Source organism: Leopardus geoffroyi, chromosome A1, assembly GCF_018350155.1.
Source record: "Leopardus geoffroyi isolate Oge1 chromosome A1, O.geoffroyi_Oge1_pat1.0, whole genome shotgun sequence".
Taxonomy (NCBI): Eukaryota; Metazoa; Chordata; class Mammalia; order Carnivora; family Felidae; genus Leopardus; species Leopardus geoffroyi.
In genome coordinates, this window is record NC_059326.1 from 50,033,956 (window position 1) to 50,057,108 (window position 23,153).

At 41.9% G+C, this 23,153-nt stretch overlaps 1 protein-coding gene across 33 annotated transcripts in view; it reads left to right on the forward strand.

Annotated features, from left to right (window-relative positions):
* Positions 1-14,107: 14,107 nt before the first annotated feature.
* The window catches only part of LMO7 (LIM domain 7), a 196,359-nt gene continuing 187,313 nt past the window's right edge, over positions 14,108-23,153 (forward strand). For 21 of the 33 annotated variants that reach the window (XM_045479005.1, XM_045479031.1, XM_045478985.1 and 18 more), the window contains exon 1: positions 15,196-15,398. In XM_045479005.1, coding sequence (XP_045334961.1) covers positions 15,339-15,398 — 60 coding nt within the window. In that variant the 5' untranslated portion in view covers positions 15,196-15,338. Of the gene's footprint in view, positions 14,313-14,496; positions 14,563-14,631; positions 14,666-14,868; positions 14,966-15,049; positions 15,399-23,153 lie in introns of those variants that run through there. The other 12 variants (XM_045478971.1, XM_045479183.1, XM_045479239.1 and 9 more) reach the window with 8 other exon arrangements.

Below are 23,153 nucleotides of genomic sequence, written 5' to 3' on the forward strand. Positions count from 1 at the left end.
CCCAGAGAGAGATTTTACAGCGATGACATCTGTTGACCTACAAATATTAGACATTAAAACACTTTCACAATATTTATTAATTCATTTTAAAATTAAAAATAACCCCATAATGTTAACATAAAAAATTTTATGAAAATAACTATTTTGGGGGTACCTGGGTGGCTCTCTCGGTTAAATATTCGACTTCAGCTCAGGTCATGATCTCAGGGTTCATGGGTTTGAGCCCCACATCGGGCTTAGCACTGGTGGAGTGCAGCCTGCTTGGGATTCTCTCTCTCTCTTTCTCTCTCTCTGCCCTTCCCCCACACTCTCTCTCAAAATAAATAAACTTAAAAAGTAACTATTTTCCTTAAAAAGGTAGGGAGAAGAGTAGCAGTATTTTACATTTTTCCAAAATCTCTTCAACCTCTGACTTATGGAAGACAGTTGAATCCTCTTACCTGATAATGAAGGAAAAGCGGAATTGGCAATTTAGAGTCAGTTGGTTATCGATGTCAAAGCAATTTCAGAGACAGTCATTTGAGGACAAGAACTGTGTCTCTTGCACAACCAGTTTATCCTCAGAGTCTGGTACAGTGTTTGGCATAGAGTAGAGGGCCAGATGATGTTCGGTGGGTGATTATGCTGCAGCGGGTTGAGACGTGAACAAGAGGCAAGATGTAGATTCGGGGAGTACAGACAGCTCCTTCAAGGCACTTGGTTGAGAAAAGAGAAATGACACGGGATGCACGGAGACAGCAGAGGACTTTTAAAGGAGTATTTCTGTGTGAGGGTAAACAAGACAAAAAACAGCAGAGAGAAATTGAAAACACAGGTAAGAAAGGGGATGATTGAGGGATCTAAGGAGGTGGGAGATAAGAAAATGCATCATCTAGCAGAGCATTTCAAACTTTAGTGAACATACAAGGTGCCAGATCTTGTCAAAATGCAGATTCCAATTCAGCCATTAGGTGTAGGGCCTGAGATTATACGTTTCTAACAAGGACCCAATCTGATGGTCTGAGGACCCACTTTGAGTAGGGAGATTCTAGAACTCAGTTGAAGAAGTAAACCACCTCTGTAGGATTAAACACCTCTTCTATTCAATTTGGAGATCCTGGCTGATGGAACTTTTTTAAAACGGAATTTCCCCCCCTAATGCCCAGTTGGTACTCTTTCTCACTAAATGGATATCTTGTGAGAATTGCTTCACTAGAAAATTTCTGGCCTTGGTAGGTTAGAATCTCAATATTCTCACAATGCTTGATTAATGGCATGATACTGAGGTTATGGCATAAAATACAGTGGTTCTACAAAAAAAAAATTATCTAAATGTAATTGATTCAGGAACACAACTTAGACTTTTGTGTTAGACATGGTTTGATTCTTGGTTCTTCTGTCTCTGTGTGGTCTTGGGCAAATGAACACATTAGATAAATGACTGATGTGGGTCTTTTGTGAGAATTATAAATCTAGTACATAAAAGCCGGCGCTCAAAAATGATAGCTATTATTATCATAATCACCCCCAAGAGTGCAACAAGCTATACTGAACATAATTTTAAAGTTCGTTTCATGAATCATCAGACTCACCTAATTTTCTAAAGAATTTAAATAAGATGGAATGAATAGATAACATTTCGTTTCCAGGCACAAGGGAACTGTGCATACTTCTTCTGTAACTCAGAAACGGTTTAACTTTAAAAAAAATCTCAAAATAGCTGAAGTTAGCAAACATGCAATTTAGCAAGGACGATTGGAATTTTGGTCTTTCCTGTAATAATACTATACCAGAGCATACTGCTCATTAGGAAAACATTTTTATCTGAATCTTTTACTCTGGAGGGCCAAGAATGCTGTTTTTCTTTTTGACAGCTATGTTTACAGAATCTAAATCACCCTGAGTAATTAATTCAACATTTCAAGTTAGTATTACTGTTCATGCTTCGTTTATAAGCTATTTGAATTTTGATGAATTCCAACATGGTGCTAGAATGACAAAACAAGGTCAGATAAGTTCAATATATATATGGTTGTGACAAAACCTATTTTAATTTTTATTACAACAGCTGTTAAGAAAATTCGGATATTCAATATTTCCATTTTTTACAGTTGGACTTCTTATGCTGAGGACAGACCTCTGAGCACTGGAAATTTGGAGGCAACTGGTCAATGCCTACGTCCGGCTACATGTGGGTTGGCTATAACCCATGGAGGGAGTCAGCATCATGGAAGGTAATAGTTCTTTGACTCCTTCTATATTGTTGCTTTGAAAGCTCGAAGGTATGTCTCCATTTGGCTTTCTTCCAGAACACGTGCAGATAGAAAAAAGGAAGTCAGAAGGAGGTTAGGAAGTAAATACTACAATTGAGATAAAGTTGTCCATTTTGCAGACTATCCCCAGGCATATTCAATCTGAACTTTCATTGCCAGTAGCAAGAATACTGCAAATATTTAGCCCCCTCCTAAAAATTTTATACAATCATTATTGATCTCTTGCACTGGCAGAGTATGTCTGGGTGGTGGAAGATATTAAGGTAGCATAAAGCATATTGTAGTTTGTAAGGTGCCATCCCATACAAGGTGTTAAGGGCATGCAGAAATGTCAACCAAGCTACTCAAAGCCAGTTTTAGTTTAGATTTGTGGGCCCAGTGTTATTAAGATCCTTCTGGACTTAGCTTTGAAAAGTTTTTCTCCTTTTTCTAAATCTGGTAATTGTCTGTAACTACTACCTTCATAATTGATGCTCCCACTCTAGCCATGCTTTTAAGAGTTTTAAGAATTATAAGCCCAAAGACTCCTTTCGAAGGAACCAAACTAGAAATGGATACTTAAGGCAGGTGACATGTTGATTTATGGTCACAGTCCTAACCTGACATTAGATCTATTCAACTGATAGGACAATAAACATAGACACTACTAATGTCTGATTCTGAAAAATCTAGTTATGTGGGAGAAGAGTTTATCTTCTCTTCATGGTTTTAGCTGGATATGTCAATTAAAAACAGGTCAAAAACAAATCCTGCTCTTTTGGTTTAGTATACAATAAATTTTTCCCTGGCCACGAGGGCTTAATGAACAAAGCACCTCTTTGGCAAATAATTTTTCTGGCATGAAATAGTACTGTAAATTTATTTTGTTGTACAGATTAAAACAAAAGGTTAATTTTACATTGCCAATATATCTTGCAAAGAATTTTTCCTGTCTACAACAAACAGCCCTCTATATTATACACAGCAAAGTTTTAGGCCTTTCTCCTCATATTCTTCTATTTATCTAGATCGTGCCTGGAGGCCTATCTCTGCAAGAATAAAATACAGTCCATTATAATACTTCCTAAAGTAACAAAGCCATATGGCCCTAATCACTACGTCTCATTATTCAAAGAACCAGCAGAAGAAGATATATGTGTGTGTAATCTGTGGAGGAGTGTGCATGTGTGTGTATACATGTGTGTGTAGCCTTGATCCATATCAAAGTCTAATTTATTGTCTCGGTAAGCAGAAATGGAGTAGATAATTGTCTTCTTTCTCTGTCCTGAGAAAGCCCCAATGTCATGTTTTTGTTTTTATTTTTTAATTGAGTTATATAGGATTGAAATAGTTTGGCCTGACTGGTCTATTTCTGTCCACAGCGACCAGAGAAATTTATCATAGACTCATGGATGGAGCATTCCTCCAGGGGACTTGGATGATTTATCTCAGAGGCCACCTGCTTTCATTGCTGATTCTCAGGAGCATTCTAAACTGAGGTCCACCTTCAAGGGAACTCCTTTACCTCATTTCGTATGGAAGCTGCTCCTCCTGCTTCTTCTTCTTTTTTTAATGTTTATTTATTTATTTATTTGAGAAAGAGACAGAGACAGAGAATCCCAAGCAGGCCCCACAGCTGTCAGTGCAGAGCCCAATGTGGGGCTCATACTCACAAACAGTGAGTATGAGCTGAAAGCAAGAGTCGGATGCTTAACCAACTGAGCCACTCAGGTGCCCCACTCTATGGAAGCTTCTGATGGAGCTGAGTGCAAGGCTGGCCTCTTCTGTGATTATTTCTAATCCTTGAGGGAGCATCAGACCTGTGTCAGCACAGACAGATTTCATGGCCATACTGGAACTCTGAAGAACAGTCAAAGGCTTCTTTTCATTGCTGTTTGTAGTTTCTTTACATCGCATGAAAGTAAGAATGAGCTTTGTTATAAATCTGTCGTCTTACGACTGAGGCCTAAGTACAAGTGGTAAGCCTAGGAGCCCAACTTGGGTCTCGTTTCCCAAGCCAGTTTATTTTGTGGTTTTTGAATCCTTTCCTTTCCTTTTTTTTTTTTTTTTTAAGTTTATTTATTTTTGAGAGAGAGAGAGAGAGACCGCGCACAAGGGGGGCAGGGGCAGAGAGAGAAGGAGACAGAGAATCCCAAGCAGGCTCCTTGCTGTCAGCACAGAGCCCAACACAGGGCTCCAACTCACAAACTGGCAGATCATGCCCTGAGCCAAAGTCCAGAGTCAGACGCTTAAGCCACTCAGCTCCCCAAATCCTTTCGTTTTTGCAGCTAATATATTATCAGTACCCAGCCAGTTCTCATACAATAGGGAGAATGAAAGGGTTATTAAAAAATTATTTCCTATAATTATATAAAATTAAGTTTCCTGTAACAGATGAGCTGTTTCTTCTGTCGGTTCAATATCAAAATGTAAACAATGGTTATTACAATTCTAAAGTATTAATAATATAGTAAACACCATGCTTAATTTTTTCCCCCTGGCTTTTTAGCAGAACAATTTGAACAGGTAGTATGGCTGTTGCTCTTTTTTAGTAAATTTGTTCAATGTTTATTTTTGAGAGACAGAGCGTGAGCAGGGGATGGTCAGAGAGAGGGAGACACAGAATCAGAGTCAGGCTCCAGGCTCAGAGCTTTCAGCACAGAGCTCTATGTGGGGCTTGAACTCACAGACTGCGAGATCATTACCTGAGCCAAAGTCTGATGCTCAACCAACAGAGCCACCTAGGCACCCCTCTTTTTTTAGTAAACTTAATGAGAGGCCAGGAAAATCTTTTCTACCAAAACATAAAAACACAAAGAAAAAAATAAATATGTTTTAAGGAAATCTGGACTTCACAATTTTTATCTGATGCTAGTTATTAAAGATATCCTTTTAAGGAAAATACAGTTTATTTTACTCATCTTACTGGGCTTCCAGAAGAGAAGTGTAGTAAACACACATTTTCTCCTTTCCCAGAAGCCCCAATAGTTTATTTTAAAGCTAATTCTAGGGTAAGTTCTTTTGATCTCGCTGCTATCACTCAGAGAATTATAGTGTGGTTTTGCAATTCTGGCTAGAATGAGGATGCAGGACCTTAACAACAACAAAAAGTCCTAGATTTTATGTTAAATAATTTGAGTTCAATGATAGGAAACTGTTCTACATGTTAAAACAAACAAACCAAAAAACCCCCAACAACTCTCCCCGCCCCCCCCCCCCCGCCCCCAAACTTCAAGCCCTTAAGATCTTTACAGTAGGAAAAAAAATAATCAACTGTTCTTCATGTTATGGGCTTGGTCGCATGGAGCAAAGTTACCATCTCCATCCACCTCTCGATGAGAGGTCTGTGAACACAGGGGAACGTTGATAAGGACCAAGGGCTTCTCATGTGTCTCTTCTCAGTTAACCATCCAGCAGATTCAGAAGACAAGTGTAGGACCCTTGCCTTCATCCATTGGGCAGAGCCCTCATCTCATCCTAAGGCTGTACTGAAAGCCTCCTCAAGGTTTGTCTACATTTTAGGGGGAATGATCAAATATGGGTTTACCTTGATTTTCCCCTTCTGCCTCCTGGCACATCTCTATCTCCACCCTGCCTCCCCCCAACTTCCCCCCGCCCACCCCCACCTTATCTTCATTTCTTCCTTTTTTTTTTTTTAATTTTTAAAAAATGTTCATTTATTTTTGAGATGGAGACTGAGCGTGAGTGGGGGAGGAGCAGAGAGAGAGTGAGACACAGAATCTGAAGCAGGCTCCAGGCTCTGAGCTGTCAACACAGAGCCGGATGCGGGGCTCGAACCCATGAACCATTTGATCATGATCTGAGCCGAAGTTGGACGCTTAGCCGACTGAGCCACTCAGGCACCTCTGCCTTGTCTTTATTTCTTATCTATTATCTGTAACATGTCATCTTCTTTTTTTCTTTAGTTTCCAATTCCAAGTACAGAATCGAACCTACTTGTCTGAATGTCATTATGTAAGTACTGACATCATAATCTTCTAATTACTAACACTATAGGATATATTTTTGTGGGTAAAGGTGGGACAATTGGGACTTTATCATTATATATGTGTGTACTTTTTGTTTACATGAACTTTATTTTTTCCAGTTTTTTTTTTTTTAATCTTTAACGTTTATTTATTTTTGAGATAGAGAGAGACAGAGCATGAACAGGGGAGGGGCAGAGAGAGAGGGAGACACAGAATCTGAAACAGGCTCCAGGCTCTGAGCTATCAGCACAGAGCCCGACGCGGGGCTCGAACTCACGGACCGTGAGATCATGACCCGAGCCGAAGTTGGATGCTTAACCCACCAAGCCACCCAGGCGCCCCTCCAGTTTTGAGATATAACTGCCATACAACATTACGTAAGTTTAGCGTGCACAACATGATGATTTGATAGACACATAGTTGTGAAATGATTACAATAAGGTTAACACCTCCATCACTTCACAAAATTAACATTTTTTTTCTTTTTATTGTGGTAATAACACTTAAGATTTACTGTTAGTAACTTTCAAGTGTATAATACAGTATTGTTAACTATAGTCCCCATACTGTGCCTTAACATCCTAGAATTTATTCATCTTATACCTGGGAAGTTTGTACCTTTCGACCAAATCTGCTCATTCTATGCCCCACCTCCCACCCCCCACCCCCCCCAAGCCCTTGGCAACCACCATTCTTGTCTCTATTCTATGGGTTTGGTTTCTTTAGACTCCACATCTAGGTAAGAATATACAGTATTTGTCTTTCTCTGTCTGACTTATTTTCCTTAGCATAATACCCTCAAGGTCCATCCATGTCGTCCCAAAAGGCAGGATTTCCTTATTCTTTTTTTTTTTTTTTTATGGCTGAATATTTCATTTTGTATGTGCATGTGTGTGCAAGCGTGTGTTTAGATTTTTCATCTATTGATGGATACTTGGGTTGTTTCCATGACTTGGCTATTGTGAATAATGCTGCAATGAACATGGGGTTGCAGATTTAGTGATTATGTTTCCTTTGGATATATACCCAGAAGTAGAACTACTGGCTCATACAGTTTTATTTGTAATTTTCTGAGGAAACTCCATACTGATTTTCACAGTGGCTGCACCAATACACATTGCCACCACAGTGCACAAGTGCTCCCTTTCCCCCACATCCTTGCCAACACTTGTTATTTTTTTGTCTTTTTGATACTAGCCATTCTGACAGGTGTAGGGTGACACGTCATTGTGGTTTTGATTTGCATTTCTCTAATGATTAGTGATGAGCATCTTTTCTTGTACCTGTTGGCCATTTGTATATCTTCTTTGGAAAAAATGTCTATTCAGGTCCTCTGCCCATTTTCTTTTCTTTTTTTGTTTTTTAATTTTTTTTTAATGTTTGTTTATTTTTGAGAGACAGAGAGACAGAGCATGAGCCAGGGAAGGGCAGAGAGAGAGGGACAAAGAGAATCTGAAGCAGGCTCCAGACTCTGAGCTGTCAACACAGATCCGATGCTGGGCTCAAATTCACAAGCCATGTGATCATGACCTGAGCAGAAGTCGGACGCTTAACTGACTGAGCCACCCAGATGCCCCATCCTCTGCCCATTTTCAAGTCATATTTTTTCTTTCTTTCTTTCTTTCTTTCTTTCTTTCTTTCTTTCTTTCTTTCTTTCTTTCTTTCTTTCTTTCTTCCTTTCTTCCTTTCTTTCTTTCTTTCTCTATTTTGCCTTTGAATTATATGGAATATATATATATATATATATATATATATATATATATATATATATATAAAACTGATATTAACTCCTTATCCGATAGGCGGTTGCAAATATTTTTTTCCCATTATGTAGGTTGTCTTCTCATTTTGTTGATTGTTTCCATTGTTGTGCAGGAGCGTTTAATTTGATGTAGAACCACTTCTTTATTTTTGCTTTTGTTGCTTGTGCTTAGTGTCATATCCAAAAAATCATTGCTAATCCTCATGTCAAGGAGTTTTTCTATGTTTTCCTTTGGTAGTTTTATAGTTTCAGGTATCACAATCCATTTTGGGTTAACTTTTGTAAATGGTGAAAAATAGGGGTCCAATTTCATTCTTTTGTGCATGACTACCCAATTTTCCTAACACCATTTATTGAAGAGAATATCCTCCCCAATGAATGCTCTTGATAGGGATTGTACTGAACCCATAGATGGCTTTGGGTACTATGGACATTTTCACAATATTAATTCTTCCAACCCATTAATACAAATATTTTTCCATTTAATTTGTGTCTTTGATTTCCTTCATAAATGTCTTGTAATTTTCAGGGTACAGATCTTTCACCTTCTTTGTTAAATTTATTATTTAAGTACTTTATTTTACTTTTTGAAGATGTTATAAATGTTGTTCTTTATTTCTTTTTCAGATAGTTTGTTGTTAGTATGTAGAAATGCAACTGATTTTTGTATGTTGATTTTGTATTCTGTGGCAATTTTACTGAAATCATTCATTAGTTTTAAGTTTTTTGGTGGAGTCTTTGGAATTTTCTCTGTGCAAGACCATATTGTCTGTAAACAGGAACAATTTTCATGTTTTATATAATGGAATGTATTTATATATTTATGAAATATATTGAAATATTTTATAAAATATGTTATGTTTTGAAATACATTCATATACATACATTTTTTCCATATATTTTATATATATGTTTATCTACCTTGTAGAGGTGAATCTTCCTGTTAATAAAGATATTCTATAAGCATGAGAAATATACATACAATCCAGATGTGGGCTATCTTGGAACTCATAAGGGCTAGTACTTTTTGAACCATAACCAACCACAGTATAAATTCAGTTCTTTTATTAGAAGCATTTCCACTGTGCCTGTCTCTTCTCGCAGACCTTTCAGTCACCAGATCCCTTTCCTCTTAGAGTCTTTGCCCCAGGCACCATTCAGTCCAGTTCTCTCTTGCCCCTTCCCCCATTAGAACACAGAATAGCCTTTTTCCTATGGTTCACCCTATCTCTTCTCTACCCCTACCACTTGTTTCAAGAAACCTGGGCTGGAGTTACACTTCATAGTGCCAAAGCATCAGCTATCAAAGCCAGTCACCTCCTGTATAGCAGTGGTTCTCACCTGAGGTGATCTGGTTCTCAACTGAGGGGACATCTGGCAATCCCTGGAGACATTTTTGGTTGTTGAATTTTCAGGGATGCTCCCAGTACCTAGTGGTTAGAGACTGGCGATGCTGCTAAACATCCTACAATGCACAGGACAATTCCCCATAGTAAAGAATTATCTAGCCCAAGGCATTAATTGTACTTCTGTCTAGAAACCCTGCTGTAAAGAAATTCTTGTATTAGCTGCAGTAATCAGCAGTACTTTCTACTCTGCTCTCAATGTTTTATTTTTTCTGTGCATTAAGAGTGATAGTATATTGGGGCGCCTGGGTGGCGCAGTCGGTTAAGCGTCCGACTTCAGCCAGGTGAAGATCTCGCGGTCTGTGAGTTCGAGCCCCGCGTCAGGCTCTGGGCTGATGGCTCAGAGCCTGGAGCCTGTTTCCGATTCTGTGTCTCCCTCTCTCTCTGCCCCTCCCCCGTTCATGCTCTGTCTCTCTCTGTCCCAAAAAAAAATTAAATTAAAAAAAAATTGAAAAAAAAAAATTAAAAAAAAAAAAAAGAGTGATAGTATATTGAGGCACCTGGGTGGCTCAGTCGGTTAAGTGTCCAACTTCGGCTCAGGTCATGATCTCACTGCTCGTGAGTTTAAGTGCCATGTCGGGCTCTGTGCTGACAGCTCAGAGCCTGGAGCCTGCTTTGGATTCTGTGTCTCCCTCTTTCTCTGCCCCTCCCCTGCTCATGCTCTCTCTCTCTCAAAAGGAAACAAACATTAAAAAAAGTGATAGTATATTAATTATATATATGTGTATATATGTATATGTATGTGTGTGTGTATATCTATCTATCTATCTATATAGATAGATAGATATACACACACACACATATACATATACACACCCACACACCCACACCCACATACATGTCGATCAATAAACAGTTGTTGAACACCAGATGTGTGTCACACACTCCTATTGCTCATGGTTCAATGAGAAAAATAGACAATAGAAATATAATACTTCATGAAAGGGGCAAAGACTACATAAAGAAGAGATAACTAACCTAGCCCAGGATGATCTGCAAAGATGTTTTAAAACTGAGATGCAAGAGACCTGAATTGAGTCTGGTAGAATAAGGAGGAGAAAGCCAGGCAAGGAGAGAGAGAAGCACATTTCCCACAAGGGGAGAAATATGGGTCCAAACAGGTGGTTAGATATGTGGGCAGGCGCAAATTCTGACGGATGCCACTTAATGTTCTAGAAATCATCAAATGTCCCTTGAAGGCAACTGGGAGTCATTGAAGGAGTAAAGGGAGGTGGGATGTTTTGGTAGTGTGGTAAGATTTACATTTTAGAAAGGTCATATGATTTGTGAAATCTAGCTGAGAGCTAATGAGGGCCAGACCTAAGGTACTGGAAATGGGGATGGAGAAGAGGGGCCAATTGGAGAGATATTTAAGAAATAAATGGAAAGGAGTGGTATTGGGGTAGACATGGGGGTGAGAGACAAGAAGTCCAGCACAGTTCCCAAATTTTAGGCATGGTACTATTTACCAAGTCAGAGAAGGCAGGAGGAAGCTGAAGTTTGTGGGATGAGATAGTAAAAAAAGATATTTGGACGTCTCCTTTCTCGTTTATAAAAGTAACATATATGTCTCTTGCTAAAAAAAAAAATTGTAAAAGAGAGAGAAGTACCATATCTTCATTTAAAAATAGCTGGCATTAAAATTTAAGTGGAGTTTTTTTCTAGTTTGTTCTATGTGAGAAAATAAGCATTTTAAAAATATAATCACAAATTAGGGTGCTTTATACATTGCTATTTTACCCACTTCACTATATACCTTTAAACATCCCCCTGTGTCACGGAATAGGCTTTTACATTAAAAAAAAAATTTTTTTTAACGTTTATTCACTTTTGAGAGACACAGAGAGACACAATGTGAGTGGGGGATGGACAGAGATAGAGGGAGGCACAGAATCCGAAGCAGGCTCCAGGCTCTGAGCTGTCAGCACAGAGCCCGACACGGGGCTCAAACCCGCTGACCGTGAGATCATGACTTGAGCTGAAGTCAGACACTTAGTGGACTGAGCCACCCAAGTGCCCTGCCTTTTACATTTTTAAAAAGTTTATTTACTTATTTTGAGAGAGACAGAGACAGCGTGAGAGGAGGAGGGGAAGAGAGAGAGAGAGAGAGAGAGAGAGAGAGAGAATCCCAAGCAGGTTCTGTGCTATCAGCACAGAGCCAGAGGCAGGGCTCGAACTCACAAAGCCGTGAGATCATGGCCTGAGCCAAAACCAAGAGTCCAACACTCAACCTACTGAGCTACCCAGGTGCCCAAGCCTTTTACATTTTTTTTTAAGTTTATTTTGAGAAAGAGAGAGAGAGACAGAGACAGAGAGACACAGACAGAGCCAGAGACAGCAAGTGTGGTTGGGGCAGAGAGAGAGGGGAGAGCGCGAATTCCAAGCAGGCTCTGCACAGTCAGTGCAGAGCCCAATGTGGGGCTTAAACTCACAAACCGTGAGATCATGACCTGAACCGAAATCAAGAGTTGTACCCTGAACTGACTGAGCCACCCAGGTGCCCCCTCCCCCTTTACATTTTTAATGACTGTGTAATATCTCACTGTATGGAAGAAACGTGATTTACTCCACTGTCCCTGTTGTTGTTGGCTTAGATTGTTTTGGGATTTTCATTTTTAATGAACGCTTCTTGCCATCAAATGGTTTAGTCCTCCAGAAATGGCATTGGAAGAGCAGGTATTTATTAGCGATTGACCCCTGTGCAATGAAGAGGAAAGAGCAAGGGAGAAGCTGAACTGTGACACTGGCCTCATGTTTATGGGAAGCACCTATCAGAGGGACTCAACTCATTTAGGTGGAGATGACTGAGCTTTTCTTAGTACAGTCACTCAATCACCAGATGAGAGCCACTCTGGGAGGACCATGACCTCAGAAGAGGTCTGCAGCTAAGGCCGATCTCAAGGAGCTGGCAGATGCAGGCTGGCTGCTGACCACAGTCCTCCTCTAAAGGGAGGTTTGGCTAGTGTATCTGTGTCCACCACACATGCTCATTTTGCACATAGATCTTCCTTCGTATCCTTAGGATAAATTCCCAGAAGTGAAATTGCTGCAACAGAGCACGGAGAGTTAAAAAACTTTTTAATATTTATTGCCCAATTACCTTCCAGAAAGATTGTACCACTTTCTCCCACCAACAGTTCATTGGTAACATATAACACATGACGGTTGTACTGTTTTTAAATAATGAAAGTATCTCCAATTCTCCTGGAAAATGAGTAATATTTCTGATGTTTTATTGTTGTGAATTTAATTGTAAACTCCTAAGGTAGGTTACTTTTCTTTATAGGGCTGATTCAATCTTTCCAGAAGGTTAAAACACTCTCTCTCATGCCTGATAGAAGGCAAAGATTTGGATTTGGGTTTTCTGACTTGCAAATTTGCATCATTAAAGAGACAGAAATGGCTGCTGCCTGAGCTGATTTGAAACCAAATTGGCAATGGGAATACTTGAGCAAATAAATGAAATCCCCATTTATAAGGAAAAAATCCATATTTGACACACTACTGTTAGAGAGACTAATGGGAAATAACCATTATTTATTTAGTGTCCTCCTATGCCAAGCAGTGCCCTAGGCTTTTACATACACCATCCTATTTAATTTTCACAACCTTATTTACTTTGAAGGAGTAATTATCAGCACAATTTTCAGACGAGGAAATTGAAGCTCAGCGTGTCTGGTGATTTGGTAACTTCAGTCATTCATATTCGTGTCTATGTGCTTCTTACCAACCTGGGCTGTTACCCCCATAGCTTTAGGTCAAGTTACAGAGCAGTAGCTTTAAACAGTGTAGTATATGTACATAGTAACTGTAGTAACAATAACTCTTATGAAGCTTGGGGAACGTCTGTCCTTCTCCTGGACTAGAAGTACATAGGAGTCTGTCTAACAAGACAATGCCATTCTTAAAAAAAAGCAGGAATTTGAGAAACATACAAGCAAAGGGGGAAAGAATGAACGAGAGAGAGGCAAATCAAGAAACAGACTCTTCAATACAGAAAACTGATGGTTATGAGAGGGGAGGGGTGTGTGGGGATGGGTTAAATAGGTGCTGGGGATTAAGGAGGGCACTTGTCCTGATGAGCACAGGGTGATGTATGGAAGTGTTGAATCACCACACTGTATACCTGAAACTAATATAACATTGTATGTTAACTGGAATTTAACTGGAATTAAAATAAAAACTTAAAAAAATTCAGTAATAAAAAATAAAAAAGCGGGTTGGGGGCATTGAAAGAGGAAGCTATTCTAGGTTAAAAAAAGATGTAACCAAATGCAACGTGTGGTCATTGTTTGGATTCTGTTCTAAGACAGCTGTAAAAGACATTTTGGGATCAGTGGGGGAATTTGAGTCCGGATTGGGTATAAATCGACACTGGGTAATTGTTAGCTTTGGTTAGAGGTGAAAATGGTAATAAGATTTTGTAGACAAGTGTCCTTTAAAAAAAGAGATTCATATTGTACTATTTTGGGGTGAAGTACAATAATATCTATCTTTAAGCAGGAAATGAAGGTGATAAGCAAATAAGGCAAAATGCAAACGATTGTTAACTATAGGCGTTAGGTTTTAGCTTTTCATTATACTAGTCTCCCTGCTCCGTACTTGTTTACTCTTTATGATGAAAAACGACATCAATCAACCGGAAAAACGAAAGTAAGGGGTTATTTACTTTACGGGAGTAATAACCGATCTTTATCTTCCTCCAAAGGTGACGCCATCAACATGTGGCCTAAACAGGGTTTCAGGAGTTTCAAGCGAGGTCCCAGGGAGAGTAGACCAACGAACACATTCCTTTCCGAAGACCTGACTTTCGTGTGAAGAGAGACCTCACGTAAGCCTTGAGCCTCTGAGCCTCCAGCCCCGGACCTACCCAGGACCGCTGCGGCCACTGAATAACCTGTCACCCTACAGACCGACGCTCGGGGTGAGCGCGGGAGAAACTCAGGTGGCCACCCGCTCGCATCCTTTGCGACGCGATCCAGGTCCCTTCCACCTCACCCACCTGGAAGCGGGGAGGAGCGGGGCCGGCTTAGTGTGGGGGGAAATGGGCGGCACGCGCTCGGGCCACTACCCCCACCTGCCGCCAGGAGGGCCCGGGCGGCACAAGGGGGCGGAGAAGGCCGCGCACCTGGCTGCGGGGCTGCGCGCAGCGGGACGGCGGGCTCCGGCCGCAGGTGAGGGCGGCGGGCTGGGCGGCTGCGCGTCGCGGAGGGCCGCGCTCCTCCACCGGGGAAGTTTCTTGGCCCGGAAAGGTGCAATTGTGTGCAGCTATTTCTGGTATGTCAGGCGGGCCGGGCGGCCGAAAGCCGAGGGGACGCCTCTTACCGGGGCCCCGGGACATGGAAGGCGGCCAGGCGGGCAGAGGCTGGAAGGATGCGGGCGTGGGGGCGCCGTCCCTCGGGGCGGAGCCGCAGTCTGGGCGGGCAGCGCGGGAGCGGGAGCGTGGCCTTGGCCACGGCCTCCTGGCGGCCGGTGGCATCCCCTGGCCCAGACAGTCTGACCACAAAGGCGGCTGCGGCCGGGAGCCCCGGGGAGCCGCAGGGGGGGCGGACGGAAGCGGCGACTCTGCGGCTCGCGGTGGGCGGCGGGGTGGGCTGGGGCGGGGCCATTCCGGGGAGGGCGGCGGCTGCGGCGCTGCGACTTTTGAAGTCCAAACAGTTGCCCGGCTGGTGAGACGCGCCGCCTCTAGTCCCCCGTCCACCTCCCGCGCCCTGTCCGGCTGCCCGGAGCCCCAGGGTTGTTTTCAGGAGTTGAGAGGAAGCCACGTCTTCAGGTTCTCGTGGGTTCGAAACTTCAGCGAACTGCAGAGCGCAACAAAGGGAAAGAGAACCCGGGAGCCTCGCAGCTTGAGCAGAGGCCGGGCGCCGGGGCCAGACGCGCGCGGGACCCCCCGCCCCTCCGTGCACTCACCGCGTCTCTCTCTCTCCCTCTTACCCTAGTCCTGGAAGGGATGGAGGAGGCCGGGGCCGACTGCGCCCTGGCGTTCGCCGAGGCCCAGAGATGGGTGGAGGTGAGTGCCTTTACCATTTTCCGCACGAGTTTGCGGCCTCGAGGCCGCTCCCGCCGATCTGCGCCCCAGCCTCCTCCCGGGACCTGCGCCGGCGCGTGGCAGCTGGTTGGCTTTGCAGTTTGGGGGACTTTGCAAGTCCTGCTTCTCTGATCTTTTAACGTCCAGCTGAGCTTAGTGCTGCCCTCCCCACGACGGCCTCGCTGGCTTCCCCAGAGCTCCTCTGCCAGGGCTCAGTGCAGAGCCGAGCGTTCGCCCTCTTGGGTTCGGGGACCGCGCATCCTTGTGAGCCAGACCACGTCAGCACAGGGGCAGAGTTGGCCCCGCGTCCTCCGGAGCGGTTCTTTGCGGTGGTTACAGTGGGGATGCCCGACACTTACCTGCGCAGGGTATTTCGTGTGTGTGGTGTGGGAGGGTGAGTGGAGGAGGTTGGACGCTAAAGTCGCATCCGGAGAGATATTTTCTCGCGCACGGCATCTGGAGTCAAGGCTTTTACTTATTCAAAGTCTGGCGTTGATGAGACTAAGATCTCCTGGGGTCACTCACTGACCCCGGTTGTGCCTTAGGGACAATATCTTCCATTCCCTCCCCCCCCCCCCCCCCCCCCCCCCCGTCGAAATGGAGATGGTCTCTAGGAGGTTTCTTCGTCAACGCCTAAGGTTGCACTTATCTTGTAAAAAAGTTAACACCAGGACTTGTTGTACCCGCTATTCTGCTGGATGAAAAAGATGACTTTTTAAATGATGCTAAGGCAGTCTTCAGAACAGATGTGAGCCAGGAACAACCGCTTGTTAGAAAATTGTTGCCTACACCAGCCTTGCAGTTATTTAGGAGTTATAGATCCCACGTGCTGGCTTATTCAAGGTATTTAAAAATGCAGATTAGGTTTAAAGGTTATTCCAGCGGGGGGGGGGGGGGGGACCAGCATATTTAGGAATTCCCAAAGCACACAATGTTTAAGAAGAATTAATTTGTCCTTAAGAAAACAAATGTATATATGGGGGGAAAGAAGAGAATAAACTTTCAGTGTTCCATTTCTAACAGTAAATAAAGGAATGTGAAATGTGAGTAGGGGGGTCAAGAAATCAGCTGTTGATGTCCTTTTTTGGACTGAAACTTTGAGCTAGTCTGAAGGTGATTTAGAAGGTTGGGGTGGGGGGAAGGTGTGAGGGGAGGGTATGCAGAGGTTGAGAGAAGAATAAACAGTGTATTTTGAATTGAAATGAGAGTGGGAAAATTCCAGCAGTGCAGTTAAGAGAAATGACTTCCCTCATTCATAAACTTTGAAAGACCAGGGCATCCAAAGGTAATTTTCCATTAGTAGGATTTGTTCTTCATAATTTTAGAAAAGAAATTAAAGTTGCCTTTTTGATTTTGAGTGTTAGGGCCGGAGGGAGAGAGAAGGGAAGAACTATGGGGACACTTTTGGTCATACGTGATGCCTATGCGGTGTTTGTATCTGCGTGCTCTGTATTTGCTTCAGGAAATCTATGAATATGGATGATTTCCCACTTTCCTCGTTTAGTATACAGAGTTTTGAAGTCTAAAAAATTCCTTGTTTGCTTTAGCTTGCTCATGACGGTGTAGGCTTTCTGTGAGAAATTTGCATCTAACAAACTCTAGGGACGTGTGTTGCAGTAAAAGATATCATAGCGCAGGGTATATGTGCTCACCTTCCCACTCTGAAACGTCCCCTCTAAACGCGTTTTTTTCATCTTTAGCAGAGAGACCATTTTTCTTTACATTTTTTTTAGTGTTTATTTATTTTTGAGAGAGTGAGTGAGAGAGAGCGTGCGCGAGTGGGGGAGGGGCAGAGAGAGAGGGAGACACAGAATCCGAAGCCGGCTCCAGGCTCTGAGCTGTCCGCACAGAGCCCAACGTGGGGCTCGACTCATAGACGGTGAGATCATGACCTGAGCTGAAGTCGGACGTTTAACCCACTGAGCCACCCAGGCACCCCAAACCTATTGGTCTTCTTTTGTCCAAAATCATTTCCAATACCACCCATGACTGTTTTGCTTCCTACTACCAACACATTCAAAGAAGGCCTGTCTCTTCAAGTCCAAGAGCAGAGCTTACCTTGCCATCAGTAAATAAGGGTCAAAAGTAAGTAATACATGGTAGGACCCAAAACAATCCCAATAAGCTATATAAGTATAGTCATTTTTGAAATCCATTAAAAAAAAACGGAGTATAAAAAAAAAACAACTAAATGAACAAAACTCTAGAAAATAACAAGCTCATAAAAAAGAAACAACCCATAGCTGCTGTCATCTCTGAAATAGGGAACGATCTGCCACTGATAAAAGTAATGAGGACCAGTCTACCTTTTTTTTTTTTTTTTTTAAATGTTTATTTGCTTTTGAGAGACAGACAGACTGCAAGTGGGGGAGGAGCAGAGAGAGAGGGAGACACAGAATCCGAGGCAGATTCCAGGCTCTGAGCTGTCAGCACAGAGCCCGATGCAGGGCTTGAACCCACAGGCTGTGAGATGATGACTGAAGCCGAAGTTGGACGCTCAACCGACTGAGCCACCCAGGCGCCCCAAGAGACAATTTTTCTAAAGGCTTTGCCATATCATTATAATATAGTTAATGAAATTAACATTCAAGTCATTTTTTTTTCCCTCCTGCCACTGGGAGCAAGGCAGTATGCTCATTGAAGATATGTGAACGCTTTACATATTCATGTACACTTTGGGCATGCTCTGGGCATTCAGAGTGACAGCAGTGTGCCTACTGTTAGGTTTATTTTATTTCTCCAGTTAGTGTCCAAATTTGTTTGTCTCCTTAGCTTTGCCTTTACAACTTAAGCACATATTTTAAAACATTGTTCTTGCCAAAAGAAGCAGAATGGATGACTCCTTTGTTGCCACAATCGCCTCTTAATTCTGAGAACCCCTAATTTAAAGATAAAATATCGATTCCAAAGTGTATCTTATAACATATTTTGGAAAGTGAAGAAGATTATGGTGTAAGTCTTTCTTTTGCATGCTAATGTTCTTGTTCCTGCTCCATTTTCTCTACCGTACTTTTCTCGACATATATTGAGGCATATGTGGGTTATTCATATATATAAACATATATGTATTATATGGTATACTTTGCTGCCTTTATTCTCAGCTGCAGCTTTGACTAACCCAAGGTGGAGGAACTCCAATAACCTTGTAAAATTTTGAGTGATGGCCAGTGTCCATGTTAGTATGTTCTTTGTCATTTCCATTCTTTTGTGATAGCTAATACATTATTTCCCACAACCAGAGTTAAAGTTGTATTTATTTTATTTTGAGAGGGGAAGGTGAAAGGGTGGGGTAAGGGCCAGTGATTGTTATTCTACCAATTAAAATTTTATGGCTATTTTAAATTGTGCTTAAATGGTTAAGAGTGTATGTATTTTTGGGGGGCTAGTTTAACATTTCAATTTAAAGCAAATGTAGGAATGTGCACTCTTTAATCCAGCATAATGATGTTGGATTATTATCTGGTTGGAAATGCTGTTTGGAATATTAATAATGTAGCAGAGCTGGTTTATGATTAAACACTGGTTTAAAACCAAATAACATAGTAGTTTAAAGGCAAAGGCAGAGAGGAAGTTTAATTCCAGCAAGGTCATGGAGTAGGTGATGAAGTAGAAAGTGCTGTCCAGACCCTCTAATTTTAAACTTTTTCTGGAACACCTTCTAATTTTCTACACCTAATAGTTGCCTCTGTCTCTCTGTTTTGGGACATTAAAAAGTCTTTGTAGTGAACAGACAAAATACCAATGAGATTGAAAACTGGATATATCACTCATTGCATTGGTTGGTGGCCAGTTTCCATTCTGTGGGTTAATGTTGCTCTTTAGGTTGAAGTTTATATACGGTAGTAATTTTCATGGCTGGAGAACAGACTAACTTAATTTACCACCTCCTTGCTTACCTGGGCTTCCTGTTATCTCGGAGTTTGATTCTTTCAGTATCACCATCATCCTGTAGAAGGACCTAAGGATGCCAAGTTGAGCTCATTGCCAGACCTGGCACCAGAATATAACTCCTTCCTCAGTTACATCCAATTAGTCTGTTTCTCCATGCACCTCCAAATCTTTCTAAGTGGTTTCCCTCTTTCTCTGTAAACTGCATCCTTTCTGCTAGTGGTTCCCAACGAGTGATCTGGTTTGAAAGGGTTTGCTTGGGATATATGTGTCCTCAGTGCACACCAGTGTTATCTATGGACTAACTGAAGGTTTCATGGATTTGTACTGTTGCTTTGCAAATGTATGTAGAATGATGTAAACATTCACTTGAAAATGTCCCTAAATTCATAGAAGAATTTTTGGTTATTTCGTATAATTTCAAGGAACAGTATTAAACCTGGAAATACTATGATGGTAAAAATTTATTTAAAAATTTAAATGTTGGGGGCGCCTGGGTGGCTCAGTCAGTTGGGTGTCCGACTTCGGCTCAGATCATGATTTCACAGTTTGTGAGTTCGAGTCCCGCTTCCGGCTCTGCTGACAGCTCAGAGCCTGGAGTCTGCTTCAGATTCTGTGTGTGTCTCTGTCTCTGCCTCTCCCCCACTCATGCTATTTCTCTCTCTCTCTCAAAAATAAATAAACATTTAAAAATTTTTAAAAAATTTAATTGTTAAGAAGCAATTCTTATACTAGCTGTTGTAGCCAAAATTATTTTTTCAAAATAAAAAACTGATTTTGTTAGTTCCTTCTTTTCTGGGGAGTCCTGAATAGATTTCACTTATTTTTTTCTGATTTTTTATTTTTAAAAAGTGTTTATTTATATTTGAGAGAGCGAGCCAGAGACAGAGATAGAGAATGTACCAGCAGGGGGAGGGGCAGAGAGAGAGGAAAGAGAGAATCCCAAGCAGGCTCCCTGTTGACTTGAGATCATGACCTGAGCTGAAATCAAGAGTCAGATGCTTAACTGGCTGGCCACCCAGGCGCCCCAAGATTTTAAAGTCTGTCACCTTCACATCTTCACACTGTGAAGCATACCATAACATTTACAGCTGTTTACAATCTCATCTCTGCCTATATATCTATTTTTTTTAATCTTTTCTCCGTAACTGTTTGCCTAGGTGCCAGGTGGCATAGATATTAAGAGCACTGTTTTGAAAATTTTTTTGAGCATTTATTTATTTTTGAGAGAGAGAGAGAAGAGAGAGAGAGAGCGCGCATATGTTGGGGAAGGGCGGAGAGAGAGAGGGAGATACAGAATCTGAAGCAGGCTCCAGGCTTTGAGCTGTCAGTACTGAGCCCGAGGCAGGGCTTGAACTCTTGAACTGCGAGATCGTGACCTGAGCCAAAGTCGGACGCTCAATCGACTGAGCCACCCAGGTGCCCCGTAAGAGCACTGTTTTGTACACTACATACCCAGTACTTATTTGTCTTACAATTGGAAATTCATACTTTTTGACCACTTCATCCAATTCCTGAGGACTATGGTTAACACTGCTGTATGGTATATTTGAAAATTGCTAGGAGAATATAGATCCTAAAATTTCTCATCACAAGGAAAAAACTATTTTTGTAACTATATTGTAACTTCCTGTGGCAAGCATTTTACAATATATGTATGTGAAGTCATTATGTGTTACACTTTTTAACTTATACTGAACTTTGTGTCAATTATATCTCAATGAAATTGGAAAAAAAAAAAAAAAAAAAAAGAAAGAAAAGAAAAAACCCTCACTGGTTTGGGAACAAATCATGGTTCAAGTCCTGGTTCTGCTGCTTAATTAAACCCACTAGGTCTCTGTTTTCTTCCTTGACCTCCCATGGTGGCTGTGTTGGTTAAGTGACATGCTTACCAAAAAGCAATTGTTGTTCCTAATCTTTGCTTGAGTTTGCCCACACACAGGAAGCTGTTTTCTCACCTCTAGGTTATCATGTGTGGAATATGCCTTATTCCTTGTTTAAAAAGGAAGGAGAAGGTCAAAGGAGCCAGTTAGTCTCGTCTTTGTGTGCCTGATACCCATTACTCCTCTTCAGTCCTCTATGCTTGGGCGAAAACTAGCCTTTATGTGGGGCCTTTTCTCAACTACCACACCTGTACTGCACCCATTCCTTCCTCCCCTCTATCCTCGTGTAGATCTCTCTTTTTGCACTCATGCTATAATTCTATCCATTTTTTCCATATTAGATTATAAGCTGAGGGAAGGAACAATATCTTTTTTTTTTTTATGTTTATTTTTGAGAGAGATATAGAGTGCGAGCGGGGGAGGGGCAGAAAGAGGGAGACACAGAGTCTGACACAGGGCTTGAATGCACGAACTGTGAGATCATGACCCAAGCCGAAGTCAGTTGCTTACTGATGGAGCCACCCAGGCGCCCCCGGAATAATATCTTTATTTCAGGGATTTGGCATGGTTCCTGGTAAGTGCTTGTTGAATGGAAGTATAATCTGAAGGCTACAGCTTTAACAAAACTTAAAAATAGGGTTTTAAGGACCAGAACTTATTTCTTCTCCCAGCAGAAACTTGCTTCAGGGTCTAAAGCTGAGTTCATTGCTTGCGCAGTTAGTTGCTTGGTCAGGACCAGCTAGCTACAAGATATGCCTTCATCTGAGTAGCCGTGTGTACTTGCCTGTTTACCTAACATTTTCTCTTCTGTTCCAGCCCTGCTCCTGAGTCATGGCACTCTCTTCCTGCCTTCTGATTAATGCTGTCCCTCATGGGGACTTGCATTCAGTCCATGTGTTACCCAGAAATTGCCTTTTACGTGCTTACTCTGTACTGGACACTTGCTGGGCTTTGCCACCTTCTGAGCCTCTTTCCTGGACCTCCAGATGGAGGCATGCCCCACAAGGAGCAGACATACAAACACACCCAGCAGCACTGTCAGATAAGTGCTGTAGTAGTAGAAATTTGCACAATTTGTAGTGATGGCACTGAGGGGGCAGCCTGAGTCGGCCTGGGGAGTCAGGTAAGCTCACAGAGAGGCAGCATTTGCATCAAGCTGCAGCGGGGCTAACACATTTGCCCACTTTGTGACTTTATAACTTGGCGTAAGAGCTTCAAGTTCTCTACAGCACAACTTTTAGAAGTTGCTGAGAGTAGTTTATTTTTACTCAGGTAATCTTTACATGCAGAGAATGCACCGATTTTTAATGTACAGTTGTGGGAATTTTGTCAAATGTTTTCACACCCGTGTACCCAGAAATTTAATCAACTTATAGAACATTTTTGTCACTCAACAAAGTTCCCTTCCAGAAGGGCGCTTGAGTCTCTCCCTCTTACAGGCAACCACCTTTTTGATTTCTAACATCTTAGATTTCTTAGTGTAGTTTTGAACAGCCAAGCAATATCATGATTGTCAAGTTGTTCCTTTTTTCTTCATGTAGCATTTTACTATTACTTGAACACACTATCTTTATTTGAAAAAAAATTCTATGACAGGAAGGATGGCAAGAGATGAGTGTGTACTCACAAAATCCTCTTGAGAAGGAACTGATTCATACAAATAGAAACCAGGGCAGGGATGCCATTAAAATAGCCTGACTCTAGGAGGTATAAGCACACACATGTCTTGGCGTTTCCTGGGCAACTAGGAGGATTCCAGTATAGTGTTATTCTGGATCTTTTCAACGTACCTGTGTACTGAAAGCTAGAAATATGCCTTGTCTTAACATGAGGGGAAATGCAAGAACTTGTACCTTTAATGAAATGGAGTGTCCTCAAACCAGTTACAGACGTGCACTCACTGGGTCAAAGGAAATGAATGATTTCTTGGCTCTTGACACCTCACCAAGTTACCCTGTGAAAGCTT